Source organism: Dasypus novemcinctus, chromosome 2, assembly GCF_030445035.2.
Source record: "Dasypus novemcinctus isolate mDasNov1 chromosome 2, mDasNov1.1.hap2, whole genome shotgun sequence".
Classification (NCBI taxonomy): domain Eukaryota; kingdom Metazoa; phylum Chordata; class Mammalia; order Cingulata; family Dasypodidae; genus Dasypus; species Dasypus novemcinctus.
The window spans coordinates 61,308,023-61,329,148 of NC_080674.1; the positions used below are offsets into that span (position 1 = coordinate 61,308,023).

At 36.0% G+C, this 21,126-nt stretch overlaps 1 protein-coding gene across 1 annotated transcript in view; it reads right to left on the reverse strand.

The window, feature by feature from the left end:
- DEPDC1B (DEP domain containing 1B) overlaps positions 1–21,126 on the reverse strand; it is a 167,839-nt gene that overhangs the window by 96,533 nt on the left and 50,180 nt on the right. Inside the window, exons 3-7 of the mRNA XM_004458844.5 lie at positions 18,737–18,872; positions 13,527–13,654; positions 12,734–12,864; positions 10,280–10,327; positions 7,672–7,812 (exon numbers count right to left, since the gene is read on the reverse strand). Coding sequence (XP_004458901.1) covers positions 7,672–7,812; positions 10,280–10,327; positions 12,734–12,864; positions 13,527–13,654; positions 18,737–18,872 — 584 coding nt within the window. The remainder of the gene's footprint in view (positions 1–7,671; positions 7,813–10,279; positions 10,328–12,733; positions 12,865–13,526; positions 13,655–18,736; positions 18,873–21,126) is intronic.

Below are 21,126 nucleotides of genomic sequence, written 5' to 3' on the forward strand. Positions count from 1 at the left end.
ATCAATGGAATCGAATTCTCACCTCTATGGTCAACTGATTTTTGGTAAGTTTACCAAGTCCACTTTTCTGGGACAGAACAGTCTCTTCAACAAATCATGCTGGGAGTACTGGATATCCATAACCAAAAGAATGAAATGAGAAACCCTATCTCACTCCCTACACAGGAATAAACTCAAAAAGGATCAAAAACCTAAACATAAAACCCAGGACCATAAAATTCCTAGAAGATAACATAGGGAAACATCTACAAGACCTTATAAAAGATGAGGATCTCTTAATATATCAAAAGCACAAGCAACAACAACAACAACAACAAAATAGATAAATTGGAACTCCTCAAAATTAAATCTCAAAGGACTCTGTGAAAAGGGTGAAAAGGTAGCCTATTCAATGGGAAAAAATATTTAGAAATCACACACCTGACAAGGGTCTAATATCCATGTTCTAAGAGATTTCTACAACTCAATAGTAAAAAGACAAATTTTTAATGCCCTGATTAAAAATTGGGCAAAGATCTGAAAAGACCATTTTCTAAAGAAATATAAATGGCAAAAGAATACATGAAAAAATGTTCCAAGTCACTGGCTTTTAGGGAAATGCAAATCAAAGATACAATGAGGTATCATTTCACACCTACTGGAATGGCCACTATTAACAAAACAGAAAACTATAAGCACTGGAGGAAATGCAGAGAGATAAAAATGCTTATTCAAATGCTGGGAATGTAGAATAGTACAGCCACTGTGGAAGTCTGGCTGTTCCTGAGGAAGTTAGATATAGATCTACCATGTGACCCAGCAATATGCTATTAGATTTATACCCAGAAGAACTAAGAGCAGTGACACAAATAGACATTTGTGTACTGATGTTCATAGCAACATTTTTACAATTGCCAAAAGATGGAAACAATCCAGGTGTCCATCAACTGACAAATGAATATACAAACTGTGGTATATATAGATGATGAATATGATTTAGCTGTAAAAAGAAATGAAGTCATGAAGCATATGACAATGTGGCTGAACCTGGAGAACATTACGTTGAGTGAAGCAAGCCGGCACAAAAGGACAAATATTGCATGATTTCACTACTATGAACTAAATATAATGAGCAAACTCATGGAGTTAATAGCTAGAATATAAGTCACCAGAGAATAGAATGTGGTTAGAGAATGGAAAGCTGAGGTTTAATCTGTGCAGAATTGATTTTTTTAAAAAGTTGTTTGTAAATGTTTCAAAACAAATAGAAATGTTCAAAGTACATCATAGGATTTGTAATTAGTAGTGCTAACTAACGTATGGGCATGATAGTGGTTTGATTTTGGTTGTGTGATTTTTTTTTTTTTGGAGTAATGCAAATGGTCTAATATTGATTGAAGTGATCAATGCACAACTCAATGATGATACCAAATGCCACTGATTTTAGACTTTTGATAAAATATGGTTTTTGAGCAAAAAAAAAATTAGTGTAGGTTGGGGGGGAAATACACCAAATATAAGATACACACTATAGTTAGTAATACTTTAATGATGCTCTTTCATAATTTGTTACAAATGTTTCACAACAATTAATTGGTATGTTTGTTTTGTAAGTTCACAACTTTTACTATACTTATTGTTTATGTATGTTCTTGTATGAATGATATACTTCAATAAATTGTTTTCAAAATGAAAAAAAGAATGTAACTGTGTTATTGATAAAAGACACATTTAGGTATCAATAAAGTTAAGTACTTTGTGATGAAATACACTCACTGTAATGGGATGGCATATAAGACACTGTTTCTTGTTAATACAAGATCTATTTACTCTTGGTCACAATAAAATACCAGTTTTGTTGAGGTATTCATGCTTCCTCAGAAAAACCATGTGTATCAGAAAAGACTGACTGTACTTCCTGTTTCAGGGGGAGGTTGTTTGCTTGAGTCAATAAACAGACAAGTTCCCAAACACAGTCATTGTGCAGGTTTATCCATGTGACCTAAGGAGATGAATCAAGGTGAATCTTAGCATTCTTGCCTGAAATAATGAGACAAAGAATTTGTCCTTTGGCCATTATAGTACCAAATGTTATGTGCAGAACGCTACAACCAGACATTTGGTGGATAAAGATGCTTTAAGAGAGAGTGTAAAACCAAGAAACATGAATGAAACAGTGTGGTACCTACCTACCTTTCAGACCTGACACCTTCGCTACCCTATGGACGTCATTGGCTAAGCCAGTTTAAATTGAGTTTTCTGTTACAGGGATGCATTCAGTGTATCCTAATTGATACAAGAGGATTCCAATTAGACTTTTAATTGGTGTCCATTTCCCCCTGGCTTATACCACTGTGGGAGGCAGAATAATGCTCTCCTCTGCCAAAGGATACAAAATCATTTCCTTATCTTGAGAGTTCAAAATGAAAGTCAAGTGATGACCACTGCTAGCCTCCCTCACATAAGAGTAAAAATAGAGTATAGTTCAGCCTGGAAGAAATTCTCAAAACACTTTAAAATGCTAATTCTGTAAGACATTAGAATGAAAAGATGAAATGTTAACTATTAAAAAATTAAGGCATAGGTTATAGATATTTTTATCCAGGCATGTGTAACATAAGCAACTTCCACAATTAACTATTATTAGTAAAATTTGGGAATGTTATTCTTTTCACAAGAACATCACATTCATTAAATCTTCACAACTCTTACGATATATGTAGGTAGAGATGAAAATTTAAAGCTGTATTTTTCAAACTTTTTTGACTACAAAGTTAAGAAATATATTTTATATCACTATATACACATACATACAAACACACATGCAGGTATTTAACCAAAGCATTTATGAAAATATCTACTCTGTATCAGTCAGTCAAATGGATGCTGATGCAAAATACCAGAAATCTGTTGACATTTATAAAGGGTATTTATTTGGGGTAGAAGCTTACAGTTACCAGGCCACAAAGCATTAAGTTACTTCTCTCACCAAAGTCTGTTGCCACACCAACATGTGCAAGGGTTCAGACTTCTTCTTCCTCTTAAGGCTCCATGGTCCCAGCTTCTTCTGATCTCAGCTGTACATTACCTTAAGGCTTGTTTCTCTCCCGGGCTCATTTCTCTCCAGGCTCAGCTACTCTCTTCTCTTCCTCAAGGTCAGCTGTAAACAATCAGGCTCTCTCTTCCCAGGGCCTCTATGAAGCCATCTCTATTTCTTTGTGTTCTTCTCCTGTGTGTTTACTTCCCGGAGCTCCAGCTCAAAAACTCCAACTAACTTCTCCGTCTTGTAGTTTTTCTCTGTGAGTGCCTGCATACCAAGGGAGGCGGGGACTCAATGCCCTACTGATGCAGCCCAATCAAAGCCTTAATTGTTACTGAATCAAGTAAGAGTGAAACCTCTGAATCCTATACAATATAATATGCCCAGAGGAACAGACCAGTTCACAAACATAATCCAATATCTATTTTTAGAATTCATAAACAATATCAAAGTGCTACATACTCTTACTACATATAATATACTGATATTTAGTGCACACCTCTATTTATAGCTATTCTGGTCTTGAATTCAGGAGACAGATCCAGGCTGAAGATAGATAAAAAGTACTCAGCACACGGGTGATAAATGCATTGGTACGGATGTAACCAGAGAAGATGTATGGAAAAAGGGCTGAAGTTTGCTGTATCTATAACACTTGTAAAGTCCGTTGTATCCAGTCACAAGAATGTTAATTATTTTTCAATCCATTCAAACACCAAACTAGGACTCACTTTTACTTCTACCTTTGAATCATAGTGTTAAACGTTGTTTTTCTCTGTTTACATACAACTCAAAATACTTAAACTCTCAAAAACAGTTTAATCTAAGCTCTCTAACTTCTTTCCCATGGCTGACGATAACCCAATCGTTTTTTCAATAAAAGCTTACTGCTAAAAGTACACTATAAAACTCAAAAAAAAAATGATCACATGAGAACTTAACTTTAAATTACATGAGAAAGTCTACAGTTGAACTCAAGAGGTATCTTCATCAAGTACTTTTGGGCATGTCAAGATCATAAACTATTTCTGATTTTTAAAAAGCTTCTTCATTGTTTTGTATTGTTGATTTTAGTTCATGGTTTAAAAACTCCTAAAGGATGTCAGCATTGTATACTCATTTTTTAACCAGAGAGTTTCAAGTTGTAATTATTTTCTTCTTCGGATTGATTTCATTGTGCTAAACAAAAGTTACAAGAGTAGCTTTCTCATATTTCATGACCATACAATACATTCAGAATTGTCAGGTGTTTTGTGTGACATCTACCTTTGCTACCTACTTCCCCAATCTTAACATCAGATTTTCTATTTTTAAACCACTAGGAACACAAATTTCTCATTTTTGCAATGTAAACCTGATCGTTCCATTAGCAAAAACAGTGTTAACAAAAAGATTTTCTTTATGGTGGCTCAAAAAAAAGTGAAAGATGGAGACTTTTGAGAGGACCTGATGGTCCCGGAGAGGCCAACGGGGCCACGTCTGTTCAATCATAGAAGAAGAGATTCAAGAAGATTTAATGGTAGTTTTCAAGCAACCAAAGAATAAAACAAAAATATGTCACATTTTCATTGAGAACAGGTATGAAAAAGAAAGGGTTTATAGTGAACAAATGATTCAGACTAGACACCAGTTGGCAAGAACGTCTTTCCCCAAGCAAAGACACAGCAAGAAGAACCATTTCTTTGGCGGTTTTTAAGCAAAGTCAAATAGGTCACCTTTGGAGATATTTCAAAGTAGACAAGGATTCAACCATACACAGAATGAAGACCTTTTCCAGTATGAAGAGTTCCAAATTACTATAGCACTTTTTAAAACTTCTGTTGCTTTTATTCTTAAAAAGACCTTTATCACCCTGTATTTTAGGTATGCAATTTTCACATTTAATTCTCTAATCCAGTTGGAATTTATCTTGCTGAATGGTTTGAAAAAGAATGTAAGCTTTTTTCCAAATGTTTTGTCAATTTCCCACTGGTCCTTGGTATATTTATAAATAGCTTGTGGATTTAGAAATAGCCAGGGAATACCTAGGCATTCCCCCACATTTCTGCCTTTAGGGAGTACCTAACTCAACTTTATTCCAACAATTTTGGCAGAACAGCAATCATTATATTTGAGAGTGATTTAACAATGGCCCATCTGCATTTTCAAATGCTCCAGCCAGAAGCCAGGGGCCAAAAGCAGATAGCACCACCAGCAAGAACTTTGGACTAACATGGGCAAGAACATTTTGTCTGGTCAAGCACACCAACTAGGCACTTTCTGAAGAAAAGAACAGTTTTCCCTTAAGAATTACCATGTGGTAAAAACCCCGAGAAAACCTGAAGAACATGAGGGCAGGAAGGTAAATGGGCAAAGGTGGCACACAGCTCCAGAGGTTTCCTAAAAAGTAACTGGACAAAGGAGCCAATGATGGAAAACCTAATCCTCTGGGTATTTGTAGGTTAAAACACACAAACACACACACACACACACACACACGAGGAGCTCCAGCCTATTAAATGACATCATCTAGTGCATAACTAGTTTAGTAAGATTCAGTGGCATTTTCTAGCCTTGAAATTTAGAAAGAAGGGAATAGCAAAGAGCTATCATCTCAATCTTCCAGCCTACTACCAAATAAACTAGGAGTCACAAGTTTAATTGCCTACAGGGGAAGACAACATTTATTGGATCAAGGGAACTTGGCTTCAGTGTCTGCAAAGCAATGAAGAATATTGGAGATATGGCAAATTGGAATCATGTCCCTGAAATGCTTGCCCTGTGTAATAGAAACACTCAGTACATGGCTATATGAGTTTGTACCACTGAAAATTCAAGCCCAGAATGGCCACATCTTCCAAGGTTTTCTAAAGAAGACAGAAAAAAAATGAATTCTTATATGAGTTTCCTATTTTTTAGTCTGGTAAGTAATTAAATTTTCTTTGGATCAAACCAGATGTATTTTTTTTAAAAGATTTATTTATTTATTTATTTCTCTCCCCTTCCCCCCACCCCCCCAAACCAGATGTATTTTTAAGCCGGATTTGACCCAAAGGCTACCGTAGGGGATGTCTAATTTTAAAATTATACAACCTACAAAGTACTCAATTTTCCAAAACACTCTTCCCTGTTCCCACATCCTTTTCTGCTTCCTATCTGCCGCCCCTTTTCCTTAATATGCCTAATTACTGCATGTTATTCAGCTCCATGGATTCTAGCATGGCTGCAGAGTATAAATAAAGGATGCCACCCTATCTCAGTCACCTGATTCAAGTGCCAGCTGAACTATGATCTTAATATAAAGAACTGCCATTTTGGATAGAAAGATCAATTACTATGAACAGTTACGTTTTAGGTCAAGTGGCTGACCCAAGTATTTTTTTCCTAATATAAGTAAAGAATTGGTCATATATCTCCCAAAAGTCATATATTTTCTTTCTTTCTTTTTTTTTTAATTAGTCCCATTTTATGTGTTCATAGTGACTGTCTCAGGGTCACAGTTTTGGCACCAAGTCCAACCATGCTTAAACAAAGGAATAAATCTCAAAAGAAACTGAAACTCACTTGCATTTAAAATGCTGTAGAATTTTTAGTTTTTACACAGAGCAAATTGCTTATCTACTCTAAAATACTTTATCTAATGATATACTATATTCTAAACAAAATAAGTCAAAAGGTTAAAGGGATGATTCAACTTCCGTACATGCAAATATTTACCTTTTCTGACAGACTTAATAGGATTACTGTATTAGATAATCTTTGTTAATCAATCAAATTATGGCCTTCTATTTTTCATCCTATAAAGGGAGTTTCTTCTCTTACTACATAAGGATCGTATATGAAAAAAAAAATTTTAAATACAGGGAGTCTCAAAAACATTCACTGAGAAGGACTGGATGAAGGAAAATGAATAATATCATGACCATCCCACATGCTTCAGTCTATTCTTGCTAACATCAAAGTGCAATAAAATCTCTAATCTACCCATCCCTCTCCATCCCAAATCCTCTAAACATGAATTTTGAAAGGTGGCTGATTCTGGCATCAACTGGAAATAGCCAGCTCTAACTCCTGCTGGGATCAAAATGAACAACTGCATAAACCAGTGCTGTCATGAGTATAATTGATTTAAATTGGAATTAGTTTTTAAAAAAAGACCTCCAAGTCTTCTTTCATTTCCAAATCCGATAACTTTACTACAGAACATTATGAAAATGGAAAATGAGGAAAAAAGCCTGAGTGATTTTTAATCCAGCCTTTAGAACTCTTCTTTTAGCAGTGGCATAATGTTCAGAATGAGAATCTACTCAGCCCACAAGCATATGAAACAACAGCAGTATTCACCATTAAACATGATGTTCGCAAGTGGGCTAGGCCCAAACCTCCCTGTTGTAAACAAAATACCAAGTAGCCCCAGTGGTCTTAAAACCCAATAATCAGTCTAATTTCTTCGTTTTGTGCTCAAATAACATGCAACATATTCTTCTTTCTTAAAAAATAAAAACTTCTGGCCTTTGCTTTGAGTTTCTTCTTCCTATTGTTGAAGCAGAACTCCAACAATACTAAGAACCCCATCTTCTTTCATTTCAAAATGCTATGAACTCTCAGATAATGAAAAGTGATATGATTCAATATTAATAATGCAGGTATATATTCATTACATTACAACTTACCTAATACACTGACAAAAGCATCAAAAAGATGAAACGTAAGCAGAGGCTCTTTCAAGTGACCATAGTGATCTGCTATAGTTTTAAAAACATCCTTTTCAAATCCTAAGTACATAGGCTGCTTCCAATCCGAACAATTAGGCCCTATTTTTTAAAAAAGAGAGAAGAAAAAAAACATCAATGGGGCAATAATAAGTATTAGTCTTTGTGCTTGTGTATAGTGTGTATAGATACTCAAGATCAGAAAAGCTTCTATGTGGAAGATTGGCATTTTACAAACAGTTTACACAAATATGCTTTATGTCTCAATTGAAATCTATTTTAAAACTATGAGGGACATCACTGATTTACTTCCATTTTAAAAGAAATTTCTTTTACATACTTCTGAAAGGCATTTTTATTAAATGTAAACAATAATTATTTGCTTTGAAATACTCAGTATTTTCCTAGTCTTCATACAGTTGACCAAGATGATAGTTCACAAATGTAAGAGACAAATTATAAAACACTTTTTAAAGCAGCATTCCATTATTTCATCATGGTTATATTATAAAATCCTAAAGTCATAAAATTAGGTGAAATAATTAGTTCTTGCCTCTAATTAAACTTTTTCAGAATATAAAAACGTATACTTGTTTTTTAACATACCCTGCAAAGGAGGCTTTACATTTTGTCTTGACTTAAAACTCCCTATAAGATCCCCAACTAGCTGTTGAAAGACAGGTTATCAAGCAGAGCCATTCTGCCAACGTAAAGCAACGAAAGGAACCATGAGCAACCCAGTCCCAGCCACATTCTATGCCAGGTGCAAGGCAAACACCAACTTATATCTGAGACTAAAGAGGATTAAGAAATGCTAAGTTCTCTGCAGAATTGGCAGCAAATGGCCCCAACAATTCATACACAGACCATACATGCACACTGCTAAGTCAAGAGACCAGCTGGAATGGCCAGTGCCTTGAGGAAACGGCAAGTCGTCCCATGAGGAACAGTTTATCTGGCCTTCTGTTTCCATTACAGAATGGAAGGAAGGAATTCAATTGCACTGGCCAAGCATGAACACAAGACTAAACAAAAGTACCCAAATAGACCTCTACCCCCAGGAGAATGAAAGGAGAAGCCAAGAAAAATATAAGGGAAACTGTTCCTGCAGAATCACTCTAACTAGAGAGAGCATCAAGCTAAAAATGACAGTGAAGCAGTCTGGGACTTCATATTTAAAAGTCCCTTGGACATTGTAAAAATGGCTTTTTGTTGATCTTGAAAACTCTTACCTTTTAATATTCTATATACTTTTACAAAATAACTTAACTTGCCAAAAAAATATTGAACATTACAAAAGATCTGTACGTGTGGTACCACATAAACCTAGAAGCAAATGTAACTGCCATTTTTGCTTGCTTCCTCCTTTGAAATATCCCCAAGCTTAGTCAATTGAAATAATTAATTTGACATATGTCAGCAAATACACATTGCCTAGAATTATTCCCCTACCAGGATAAGTATGTAGTTCATTCAAAGCAGTTGTGTCCATTTGTGAACATTTCATCATTCTTGGTTGAAACATGCAAACACAAACAAACAAAAAAGCTTTTCCTAAACATTCCAGTGTATGATGTACCCTACGAGAGAAGCTAGAATCTTAAGATGCTTAGTTTCTTAACCAACTTGAAACTCAAAAAGTAAAGGAAAAAATACTAGCCTTTTTAATAACTGGTATCCCTAACAAATTCTGGAAAATTTTTATACTTATTTTTCAAATGAATTTTTACAGCCTATGTGCAAAATGAAGCAACACAAAGTTAACTTGGTTTTGAAAAAAAATGAAAAGAAAATATATAGATAGCATCCATCCTTCATTCAGGGGCAACCATGAGCCTGACCAAGAATGAAAACACTACAGCCTATGGACAGATGGCCTATAATAAATGCAAATAGACCTAAAGGGAAATTGATGAGCAGCCTCACAGAAAAGGAGGCAATAGGCCTTCAAAAAAGCATATAATCTGCCTGTTCTTGGGAAACGGACTTTGGCCCAGTGGTTAGGGCGTCCGTCTACCATACGGGAGGTCCGCGGTTCAAGCCCCGGGCCTCCTTGACCCGTGTGGAGCTGGCCCAAGCGCTGTGCTGATGCGCGCAAGGAGTGCCGTGCTACACAGGGGTGTCCCCCGCGTAGGGGAGCCCCACGCGCAAGGAGTGCACCCGTAAGGAGAGCCATCCAGCGCGAAAGAAAGTGCAGCCTGCCCAAGAATGGCACCGCACACACAGAGAGCTGACACAACAACAAGATGACACAACAAAAAGAAACACAGATTCCCGGTGCTGCTGATAAGGATAGAAGCGGTCACAGAAGAACACACAGCGAATGAACACAGAGAGCAGACAACTTGGGGTTGGGAAGGGGAGAGAAATAAATAAAAAATAAATCTTTGAAAAAAAAAAAGTCCCATAACTCAGTCCTTTCACTAAGTTATGAATAAATGTGTCAATAAAAAAGCACACTATTAGTCCCACAGCTTTCAAAACAATGTCCAGGCCACTGGGCAGAAATATTTTCCAATTCATGGTACTAGGATCTATTAATTTCATAAAATTGGGGTTTAATACTTACAATTTGCCAAACACTTCATAGCTGACAGTACCCAATGAGGAAGTTCTTCTGCAGGAAAATGAAATTTTAAAAAAAATTGTATTCAATTCCATATAACTCAAAGAATTATATATGCTTGGTACCAAATAACTTATTACTTGCCCAAATAATATACCTGCTAATCACAATATACCTCATCTACTTCCATATTAGAAATTGTTCCATAACAGTGGTGTTATAACATACATTTTTATAAATCATGCCCACAAATTTCTCTGAAGACAAGAAGTATCTTTTAAGACTTTAGTAAAAAGAAGAAATTTGATGGTTTGTACCAAAGAAATAAACCAATGGACAAATAAATTATCTAAAGAATTAAAGAAGGAAAAAACAAAACAGAGAAAGTAAAGTATTAATCATCAAGTGGATTTGTGAAACCAGTTCACCAAATACCCAAAGGATAAATTATTTTTGTCCAGTATGTGTCATTTTACATGTTCAATCATTAAAATGTTTTAGGCCAAAAAAGTTAAACTGACAGATGGTAATATGCTATTAATGTTAGGAAAGCCTTAAAATAATAATAGTAACACTGCTACAAAAACTCCCAGCTGAACCATTTGGTACAGAGTCTCTTCCCTCCTAGTCCTGCCACAGATCTTTGAGGAGATGGGCTGGCACTTAGCTTTCACTTCCTTTCTGTAAAACTACAAAGATGATTGCTGAATTGTGTTAAATCTCATGAACCTGAGTCTGTGAAATGCTCTCTTCTTTCTGAAGAATGAAATTAAAATGAGAGATGAATGATCATCTAACTGGTAGCTGAAAGCATTAATGCATGCTCTGCTCAAATAATATGAAAGGATTTTATTTAAAAGGCTGAACTTGTAAATTACATAACTTAATTTTTAAAAAACGTTTTATTTTTAAATCATTTTGAAGTTACAGGAACATTACAAAACTAATACAAAAACAATACAGGGAACTCCAATATAGCCCCTATCCAGATGTCCTGATTTCTATGTAACTTAATTGTATATATTGACATTGACAATGAAGTCATGAAACTATTCATTTCTGTCTCCTGGTTTCCTACACTCTGACATAGGGGCTATAAAGGGGGAAATGTTTCCAATTTCGAGGAGACACTGCCCCTGTCAGGAAACATGGCCTAGAAAAATCTCCCACTCCCCCCTCCTAAAGGCTCATTTTCCCTCTCGTACAGGCCCAGGAGCCCCCAGCCCTAAATCTAGTAATATTCTATAAAAAACAAAAAGTACTTGGACCATCTTGCCATATCCAGAGATCATTTTAGTTGTAGCCAATTCCCAGCATCAAGGGTGAACTAAAGGAAGAACCAATAAGAAAGCCCTTCTGTGGTGATCTGGAGCTATGTACCCCAGGAAAACACATTCTTCGACCTGGCCCTTCCCTGTGGGTGTGAACTACCATAATGAGGTTCCTTCCGTTAAGGTGTGGCCCAGCTGAGTCAGGATGGGTCTTGAGCCTATTACTGAAGGCCTTATAAGGAAGGTAATAAAGAGAGGGAACAGCCAGAAGGTGAAAGTCAGTGGAACCTGGAAGAGAAGGGAGAGGCCCGAGAGACTGCGAAGTGCATTGCCATGTGACAGTGGAGCCGAGGACAGGGATCTCCGGCAGGCAGCCTCAGAAGAGCAGTCTTTGGGAAGAAAGCATCGCCTTGATGATCCCTTGATTTAGACTTCTCCTAACCTCAAAACCATGAGCCAATAAATTCCCATAGTTAAAGCCAACCCACTGCATGGTATTTGCTTTAGCCATCCAATTCACTGGAAAACGTAAAATCAGCCTGGGGATTCCGGCCCACTATAACTACCATGACCATCTTTTCCCAAATCAAAAAACTGAAATGGGGGCTACCAAAATGGTTCCTCTCACCCCGCGATTTGTAAACTGGCTTGGATGAAAAAGTACGAAAAATTCAAGTGCCTTTAACACTTAAAGACCTAGCATTATTAAAAAGAAAAAAAGAAAAAGAAAAAAAATGACACAAATCAAGACTACCCCAGAAAATCTGACACAGAATCACCATAATGAAAAAGTAAATGAGAACCCTAAAATCAACTGGGCCCAGGACCCATCTGAAAACTGACTCTAGCTCCCAGTTAGGTCTCAAACTCACTCATTTTTCATGGATGTTCCTGGGAATAATATAGAACCCTTAATGCCCAGTATAACTAACAATGACCTAGTCTCTTGATGAATTCTGCTCTGGCTCCTAAACATTCACCTTTCCATGACATTTCCTTAATCCAATTAGTTTAAAAAAAAAAAAAAAGTATTAGGAAGTGAAAGAAAGAGCTATATAAAGAGGGGATAATTTTTTATTTTAAGAAAATAAAAACCAGAGTTTCAGAAAAGTCAAATAAAAACTAATGAACCCATATAGCCAACATATCTAGTTAATCTAGAACAAAATGCTTTTTATACACTTACTTGACTTATCATCAAGGATGACAACTCCCTGTTTGCTAACACTATATACATTATGGATGATGAATTTGGAGTTGACAAGTGTGGTATCTAAAACTTCTTCTAAGGAATCCAAGCCAAGGATTTTCTGTAAACTAAAAAGATACTTAAATTAGCTAGTTGCTTTTTAAAAAGCATTACTTATCCAAACACCTGGAACTGCAAAAGATAATCTTTAAAATGCATTATTTTCATGAATTATGCAAAGCCTTTGCACAGCAAAAAGGTTAGAAAGTGAGTATGATAAAAACAAATTGAAAAGACATTCTTCAACCATGAACATATTGCTTCTTTAATAACATAATATTCTGAACGCCAAGAAAATAATTTTAAGTAAAACTACCATAAACGAAAACTGAATTATCCAATTATGAGCAAATGCTACTAGTTACATCTTTCTGGGGGGAAAAAACTTACCATAACACTATTAACTTTACCTATATATATATATCAGATATCTAGGTGATAAGATTTTCCATGAATTTCATTAAACTTAAGATTTCTGTATACTAGAAAGTTTAAGACTTTTAAATTACTATGCTTCACTAGTATATAAATGACAATAGAAAATTCCCACAATTCAGTTAAACTTTTTGCTAAGCAGCATAGCTGCAAATAATACAATCAAAAGTTGAGTTTTTTAAAACAATTTCTGGAAATGATCTATGCAGAGAGTAGTGGAGAAGCAAAATAGAAATCAAAATCACTAAAAGTTCTCATCAATACCAAAATCAAAACTGGAAACCAATGCACATACTATGATAATGTCATAGACTTCCATATTTCTTCTACATTGGCCTCTGTCAGCTGTCTGCGGTGGACAAGACGGCAAGCCGGCACCTCTCCAATGGCAATACTGTGACGCTTGAACCACATCTCAGAATTCTAAGTAAAAGAGAGACATTATAAATACTTCAATATAAAGTATATCATTTTATTAGAAATTTCTTTGATATGACTATTTCTAATTTGATTTAATATTATAACTAGGAAAATTAATTTTGCAAGGATATCAGAAAAATAAGGTATGACTCTTGAAGATCAGGTTATATTATATATGAATATTCATTAGTTATGAAAGCACTATGGTGATGAGTATGACATTAACTAGCTAGTTTTTCCTGTGGGAATTGCGACTAATCAATGAAGTAGCAGTAAAATAAAATTTTATTAATTCAAAATTAGAGAAATGCTTATCCAAATTTACACACTATCCAAATGGAGTGTTTTTTAAAAAATAGAAATAAAGTATATTCCTTTCAAGAATTCATAAGCAAAGATGAACTGCGTACAATAGGCTCCCAGACCCTACGCATCTGTAAAATGTGGGAAAAACGAGAGCTCCACAAGGACTCTCTTCTCTGCCTGAAGATGGAGAGAAGGAATGAATGCCTGAGGTGGTGGCTATTAATACTGACCACTTTCTACAGAGAAGAAAAACTGAAGCTTAGAGCGCTTTACCACCTCAACATTCTTAGTACATTAACCATATTTAACCTACTAAACATGATTTTAAAAACTTCCTTTTGGTAATTTCAGAGAACTTTGAAATTCTGAAGGAAAAGGGCTTAAGAACTAATTAAGAGTTTTCTTAATAGTTTTTTGCAAAAGTAGTATTATAGAAAAATTGTATCAATTTGGAGAAAAAAATGAGTAGAAAAGTTGTTTTTATTTTGTTTTGTTTTGAGAATTACTGTTCTTTCAAAAGAAATTCAAAGACCACATGGACTTATGATAAATTTTTAAGTACCTAAATTAAGGTTTTGTTTTTGAAGGTAACATATAAGTTGCCTAGAAAATCTACTTCTAAAATTTATTCCAAAGAAATACTCATGGATATATGCAAATATTTATCTGTGCAGATGATGCTCACTACACTGCTTATAATATTGAAAAATCGGAAGCACTACATATCTAACAATATAGGACTGAATAAATAAAATATATTACTTTTATATAAAACACAATGAGATATCAAAAGTGATATCAAATGTTTACAAATATTAAAAATGGATATAGGGAAGCGGACTTGGCCCAGCAGTTAGGGCATCCGTCTGCCACATGGGAGGTCTGCAGTTCAAACCCCGGGTCTCCTTGACCCATGTGCAGCTGGCCCATGCACAGTGCTGATGTGCACAAGGAGTGCCATGCCATGCAGGGGTGTCCCCCGCGTAGGGGAGCCCCACGCACAAGAAGTGCGCCCCATAAGGAGAGCCGCCCAGCGCAAAAGAAAGTGCAGCCTGCCCAGAAATGCTGCCAAACACACGGAGAGCTGACACAACAAGATGACGCAACAAGAAGAAACACAGATTCCTGTGCCACTGACAACAACAGAAGTGGACAAAGAAGAACACGCAGCAAATAGACACAAAGAACAGACAACTGGGAGGGGAGAGAGAAATAAAATAAATAAGTAAATCTTTTTAAAAAATGGATATATACTGTTCTAAGTAAAGAACATAGGCTACAAAACAATTCATTATGAGCTCATTTTTCATACACGAAAAAAAGGATAACCAACAAAAATCCTAATAGTCACTTTCTTTGGATGATATTACAGATAATTCATTTTCTTTTTCCTTGTCTATAAACAATTCCATCAAAATAAATTAACAATAGCAATAGTAGTTAACCGTTACCAAGTACCTGCATGCCAGGCTGTAGTCAAAGTGGTTTTCTTTTGTTTTTTTCCTTATTTCTCCTCCCTCGCCCCCCCCTCCCCCCATCGTCTGCTCTCTGTGTCCATATGCTGTGCGTTCTTCTGTATCTGTTGTATTCTCATTAGGCAGCTCCGGGAAGCCATCCTGGGACCTTACGGAATGGAAAAGAGGTGATAATTCTCTTGCTTCACCTCAGCTCCCTAGTTGGCTGCGTCTCATATTGTTGCCTCATCTTGCTGCGTCAGCTCTCCATGTGGGAGGCACCACTCCTGGGCAGTCGGCTCTCCTGCGCGGGGCTGCACTCCTTGAGCAGGGGGCACCCCTGTGTGGGGCGACACTCCTTGCCCATGGCAGCACTCCACATGGGCCAGATCACCACACAGGCCAGGGAGCCCTGGTTTTGAATCCTGGACCTCCTATATGGTAGGCACATGCTCTATCCGTTGAGCCATATCCATTTCCCTAGTCTAAGCATTTTAAAGGTATGAACTCCCTTAATCCTCACAATACTTAATCCTCACAATAATCCTACCTCAGAAGCTACAGTTATCATCCCAATTTCATAGACAAGAAAACTGAGACAGCTGATGAAATGGAGAAACAAATTCAAATAGCTCAGAGGAGCTAAGATTCAAACCCAGCAGCCCAGCTTCAGAGCACACAGCCTTAACCTCCACATTCTACTGCTCCTCAGCCTTGCTTTATTTTATTATATAAATAGCCAGGTAAGAGAGAAGGTAGGACTAAAAGTAAAACCAGAAAACAACAAGCAAAATGGAGGCACAGATAGAAAGAGGGACAGTAACATAGAAGAAATGAACAATAGAGCTCAAGTTCTTTAAAAAAAGATGAGCTGTTTGTTGACTATTAACCTCATCAACCTAAAATCTACATCAAGGCCCAACTGGGAAACAGATCCTGGTCCTTTGGAATAATCCTCAAGCAAGAGCAGCTCATAATTTGGTGGAATTAAAACAGGCAAAGAGCTCAAACCTTTAGCACTTCGTTGAAGGGAGAAGAAAAGGAAAAGGCAAGACAAAAAGAAATACCCGGGAAGAAAGTTAATGATAAGGTTTGGATAGAAAAGACTGATGAATCTGAGACATACTGGCATGCCACCTCAGGACTCCTGAAAAGCTTGAAACTGAAAATAGAGGACAGCATTCTGGAATTGCTGTCATTGGTGCAAAGTACTGAACAGTGGATTAAAGAGTGCTGATGAGCATATGGTCTTCCTAGTGGTGACACCTGGCATATTAGAACGTCACAGTACCAAGCAGAAAATAGAGACACACATCAATTCCATATGGGATTTTATCTCTTTTGCATAAACAACACTAGATGACCCCTTAATGAAGAAATGCCTATTAGAAAACTCATCGACATAAGGGCTCATATTAGGTGCTTAAATGCAAATGAATGTACATGATATCATGGAGCTTATATTTTAATTTTCTCTAGGACAGGAACTATCAATTAGACCTGAACTAATCAACTAAACAGACCTCAAATACACTTTGTCCTCACTTTCAGAGTATTGCCACTTTGTTTTCTAATATTCTATTTTTGAATTATATCTTTTACTACACTATGGGTCTGAACCCTTTTAGAGCAAAAATTATGTAACTTACTATAGTATCTGCAGAGCTAGCAAAATGCATGATATAAAATAGATACTTAATAAATCTTTGTTGAATTAATAAATTAATGACTTCCAAATATGACATCTTCTCTAAGTTCCAAGGTCAATATCTCCATCTACCTGTTACACATCTATATAACTACTTTATCACCCAAAATATTTGAAGCCAAATTCATCACCATCCCTGACAATATGAGAGTACTGATGAAGTCCCCCTTTCTGTCTCTGTGACAATCTTTTCCTTGAATCATCTTTGACAAAGCCTAAGCTTCCTAACTATTCTCTCCGAAGTGAAATATAATAGAACTTAACTTAGAAAAATATTTTTAAATTTTCTTTTAATTACACTTTTTTCTCTTTATTTTTAAAGAAGCTTTAGATTACATAAATGTTACATCGAAAATATAGGGGATTCCTATACCCTGTCCCCTCTTCCTCCCACACTTTCCCCATTAACAACAACCTTCATTAGTGTGGTACATTTGTCGCATATTGAAGCATTGCCACTAACCACAATCTATAGTTTACATTATGGTTTACACTTTACACTGTACAATTTTATAGGTTTTGACAACATGTGTAATAAATGGCCTGTATCTGTCATTGCAATATCGTGTAGAACAATTTCAATGTCCCAAAAATGCCCCAGGTTAAACCTATTCTTCCCTCTCCCTCCCCTCAGAGCATCTGGTAACCATTGTCTTTATATCAAGGTTACAAATTCTTCCATTACTAGAATAATAAGAAATCTACTTTGGTCTATAGCTGTATTAATTATACTTTTAGTTAAATGATTACATAATATTTTTTTCAACAAAACTATTTTTCAGACATCTAGTACTATAAGACTAGGTTAACTTGAAACTATGGTGTCAGTAGAGTACAATTCTTAAGAACTGCCTTAGAAAAGTTTTCCACTATATTTTACTTTTTATCATCTCAATTTTAGTAGTCTTATACTGGGGACATTTTAAGGAAAATGTATACAGAAGAAAAGGTTATACTGTTCTACAGTGAACTTGGGTTTTCCTGGCTCCAGTACTACCAGAATCTACCTTTACTAATATAGTATGTCAGTTGGCCAGTCCACAATATTCCATACCGCAACCTTCTTATTCCTAACTGGTAACAACAAAGGATGAGGAGACAAAGGAGAACAAGAATAAATTATAAAACAGGAGGTAAAGAGGATTTTAAGGGAATTGTAGCAGAAACCTGCTCAGTCTGAACATATGAAAACAGCTACCATACATTCAGCCAATTTGTTTATAGGGTAAGAGTGAAAAAAACCAAAAGCCAGGAAGTGGCTCCACCAATTGAGCTCCAATTTACCATATGGAGGACCTAGGTTCAATCCTGGGACCTCCTGGTAAAAAAATTAAAAAGGTGTCCCAGACCTACACAGTGCAGTGAGGTAAAGGCCCCTGTGTGGTCAAGAGACACACCAAAATAAAAAAAGATGATATCACAAACAGATAAAAAAAAAAAAGCCAACCTTTCCTCATTACTGGACTCAGCTGTTAACAGGTATGATATTGCCTTAAAATACTTTCAGCCTATTGTTACTCCATAAGGGATCATCACGAAGAACCGGCCCAAGCCTGGGGATTCACAGGCTATTTCTCCCCATTTCCAGCCTCTCCATTTTTCAGTAATGGCACTTACCATCACAACTGGCCTCACTGGGATGTTCTCTTGTGAAGAGCCTGGTGGGGGATCATTCCATTCCGGAAATTTAATAACATCCTTTTGGTATGGGGGCTTCTTTGGATATGATTTCAGGGGTGAGGAAGGAGGGAATCTAAAAATCAAAAGGAATTCTCTATTATTGCAGTCAGCAGAAGATACCAATATTTTAACCATAGTTCCACTTCTTCTCCTTGAGAATTTTTAAAATAATTCCGGACTTCAGATGATATATGAGCTCAGACGTAATCAAATCATTACAGATGACTAACAGTACCCAACGATATGATATTTTTTCATTCATTATGCCTATCAAATAATATTCATGGAGAAAAACAGGAATCAAACATGATACATTTTAAAAATAAACAAACAAACCTTATCCTCTTATTGTTTGATTTTCATGATTACAGATGTTCGTAATGGGGAGCTAGGGTAAGCATTTCTTTCACCCATCTCAAAATCTTTATTGCCTCATAACTCCAGCCATAATTTATAGATGGTAAGTAAGCACAACGGAATTATTCATAGAGAAATCTTCAGTAATAATTGCTGAGGAGCATACATTAGCACAAAAATCATTTGCCTAACATTCACTTTAATAACTTTTTCTAATAAAGATTAATCTTATTCCATGAATATCCAACACATCACACTGAGACTGAAACTTCATTCTAGAAATCCATCTTGGAAGGTACCATAAAGCACACAGTGCCCTTATCTTGCCTTTTTACCCTCCCTCCCTGTTACCATTCTTCGTAGGTCTCAACAGTGTCAATTCTTGGATTAATACATAGAAGCCTAAATTCTAGCTCTCTTTAAACTGGGCTAAACCATACCTGACAAAAAACAGAAAAGAAACTAAAAAATATTTTCTCAGAGAATTTCTTTCTCGTAACTTGTTAAGAAAAGATAAAATTAGGTTGAAAAGAAATGCAAGAACTTTTTAGGCCTTACTGTTGACATAGGAGTCAATAGACAGCTGACTTTTCATTTTGGCCTACCATTGTTGTTCAGTCAAAAGGCTTAAAATTTTGCCCATGATACCCATAGAAAAAATAGTCCAAATAAAGTTCTCATTTTAAGGCAAATGCAGAAATAAAAAATTTTTAAATGCCTATAGTTTGCAAAGAAAGTTTGTATCAAGGTGTATCAAGAGAATCAAAATAGTAAGAATACTAGAGAGAACCTTTCAAAAACACCTTAAAATGATACAATGAACAGAAAAGTTAAGTTTTATTTTTCTCTGAAGAGAACATAAAATAACTGCACCTTATTGAAAAGTCAGTTTTGAATTAGTAAGAAAGAGGTCTGGAAATCATTAAATCAAGGTAAATAAAATTAAAGATGGCTTAGAGTTTTAGTAAGCAAGTTTCCCAATATGTTACAAAATATTAACTAAATGAATCTCTAAAGCCAAAGGTATCCTACTTTGTAAGTAAAGATTGTCTTAGAAGCCAATAGCCCAACAACAAAAGTCCTATTTCCAGCCAAAGTATCGCAAGTAAGCACATACATGTGCACATGCACATATACTCACATACATATACACATTGCACAACACTGTCTATAATTTCAGGGGGTTTGCAGACCACTCCCCCTTCCAACCCATTCAAAATTAAACACAGCATCTCCCCCACCACTGCCATGCCCCCACCCCATTTCCCCACTATAGTGCACAAAGTTTTAGATCTGGGTTCCAGCTTTGGCTCTCTCATGCTCTGACTGTGTGTCCTTTGGAAAGTAACCATTTTTCCAAATCATAGTTTATTAATTTGTTAAATGAAGGAATTAAATTGGACCATCCCTAAATTTTCTCCTAGCTACAAAAAATGCATGTTTCTCATATTTCCACATACAAAAACAAGGAATATCTTTCAAAACTGGGGCAGAAATTCTTATGATATGCAGAACCATAATTGAAGAGATGCCAGGGAGTCACTTTTCTCCACACTGAGAAGATGACATCTTTGCAGTGAATAACATCTGCCGCGATTAACAGCACTTGTGGCTTCTATTTTCACAGCAGCATTTGGAGTCTGACGACCTTGCCTGATAAACTACAGAAGAGCTCCCTACAGTGGAGTACTTTGTGCATTGAAAGTTAATTTAATCCTAACATTATAATCACATATTCTTGGACTAGAATGTCTGTTAGAGATCATCTAGAACAAATGCCATATTTTTCGCTTAGCGTAATTAAAGTCCAAAAAAGGAAAGTAATTTATTAAAAGTCTGATGACTAGAAGGCCAACAGAGCATATCATCTTGCACAAGTGATTTGCAAGTGCTTTAGTAAAAATTATAAACTTCTATTGAAAGACAAATAGAACTAAATTGATAGATAACTCATGTTGATGAATAAGAAA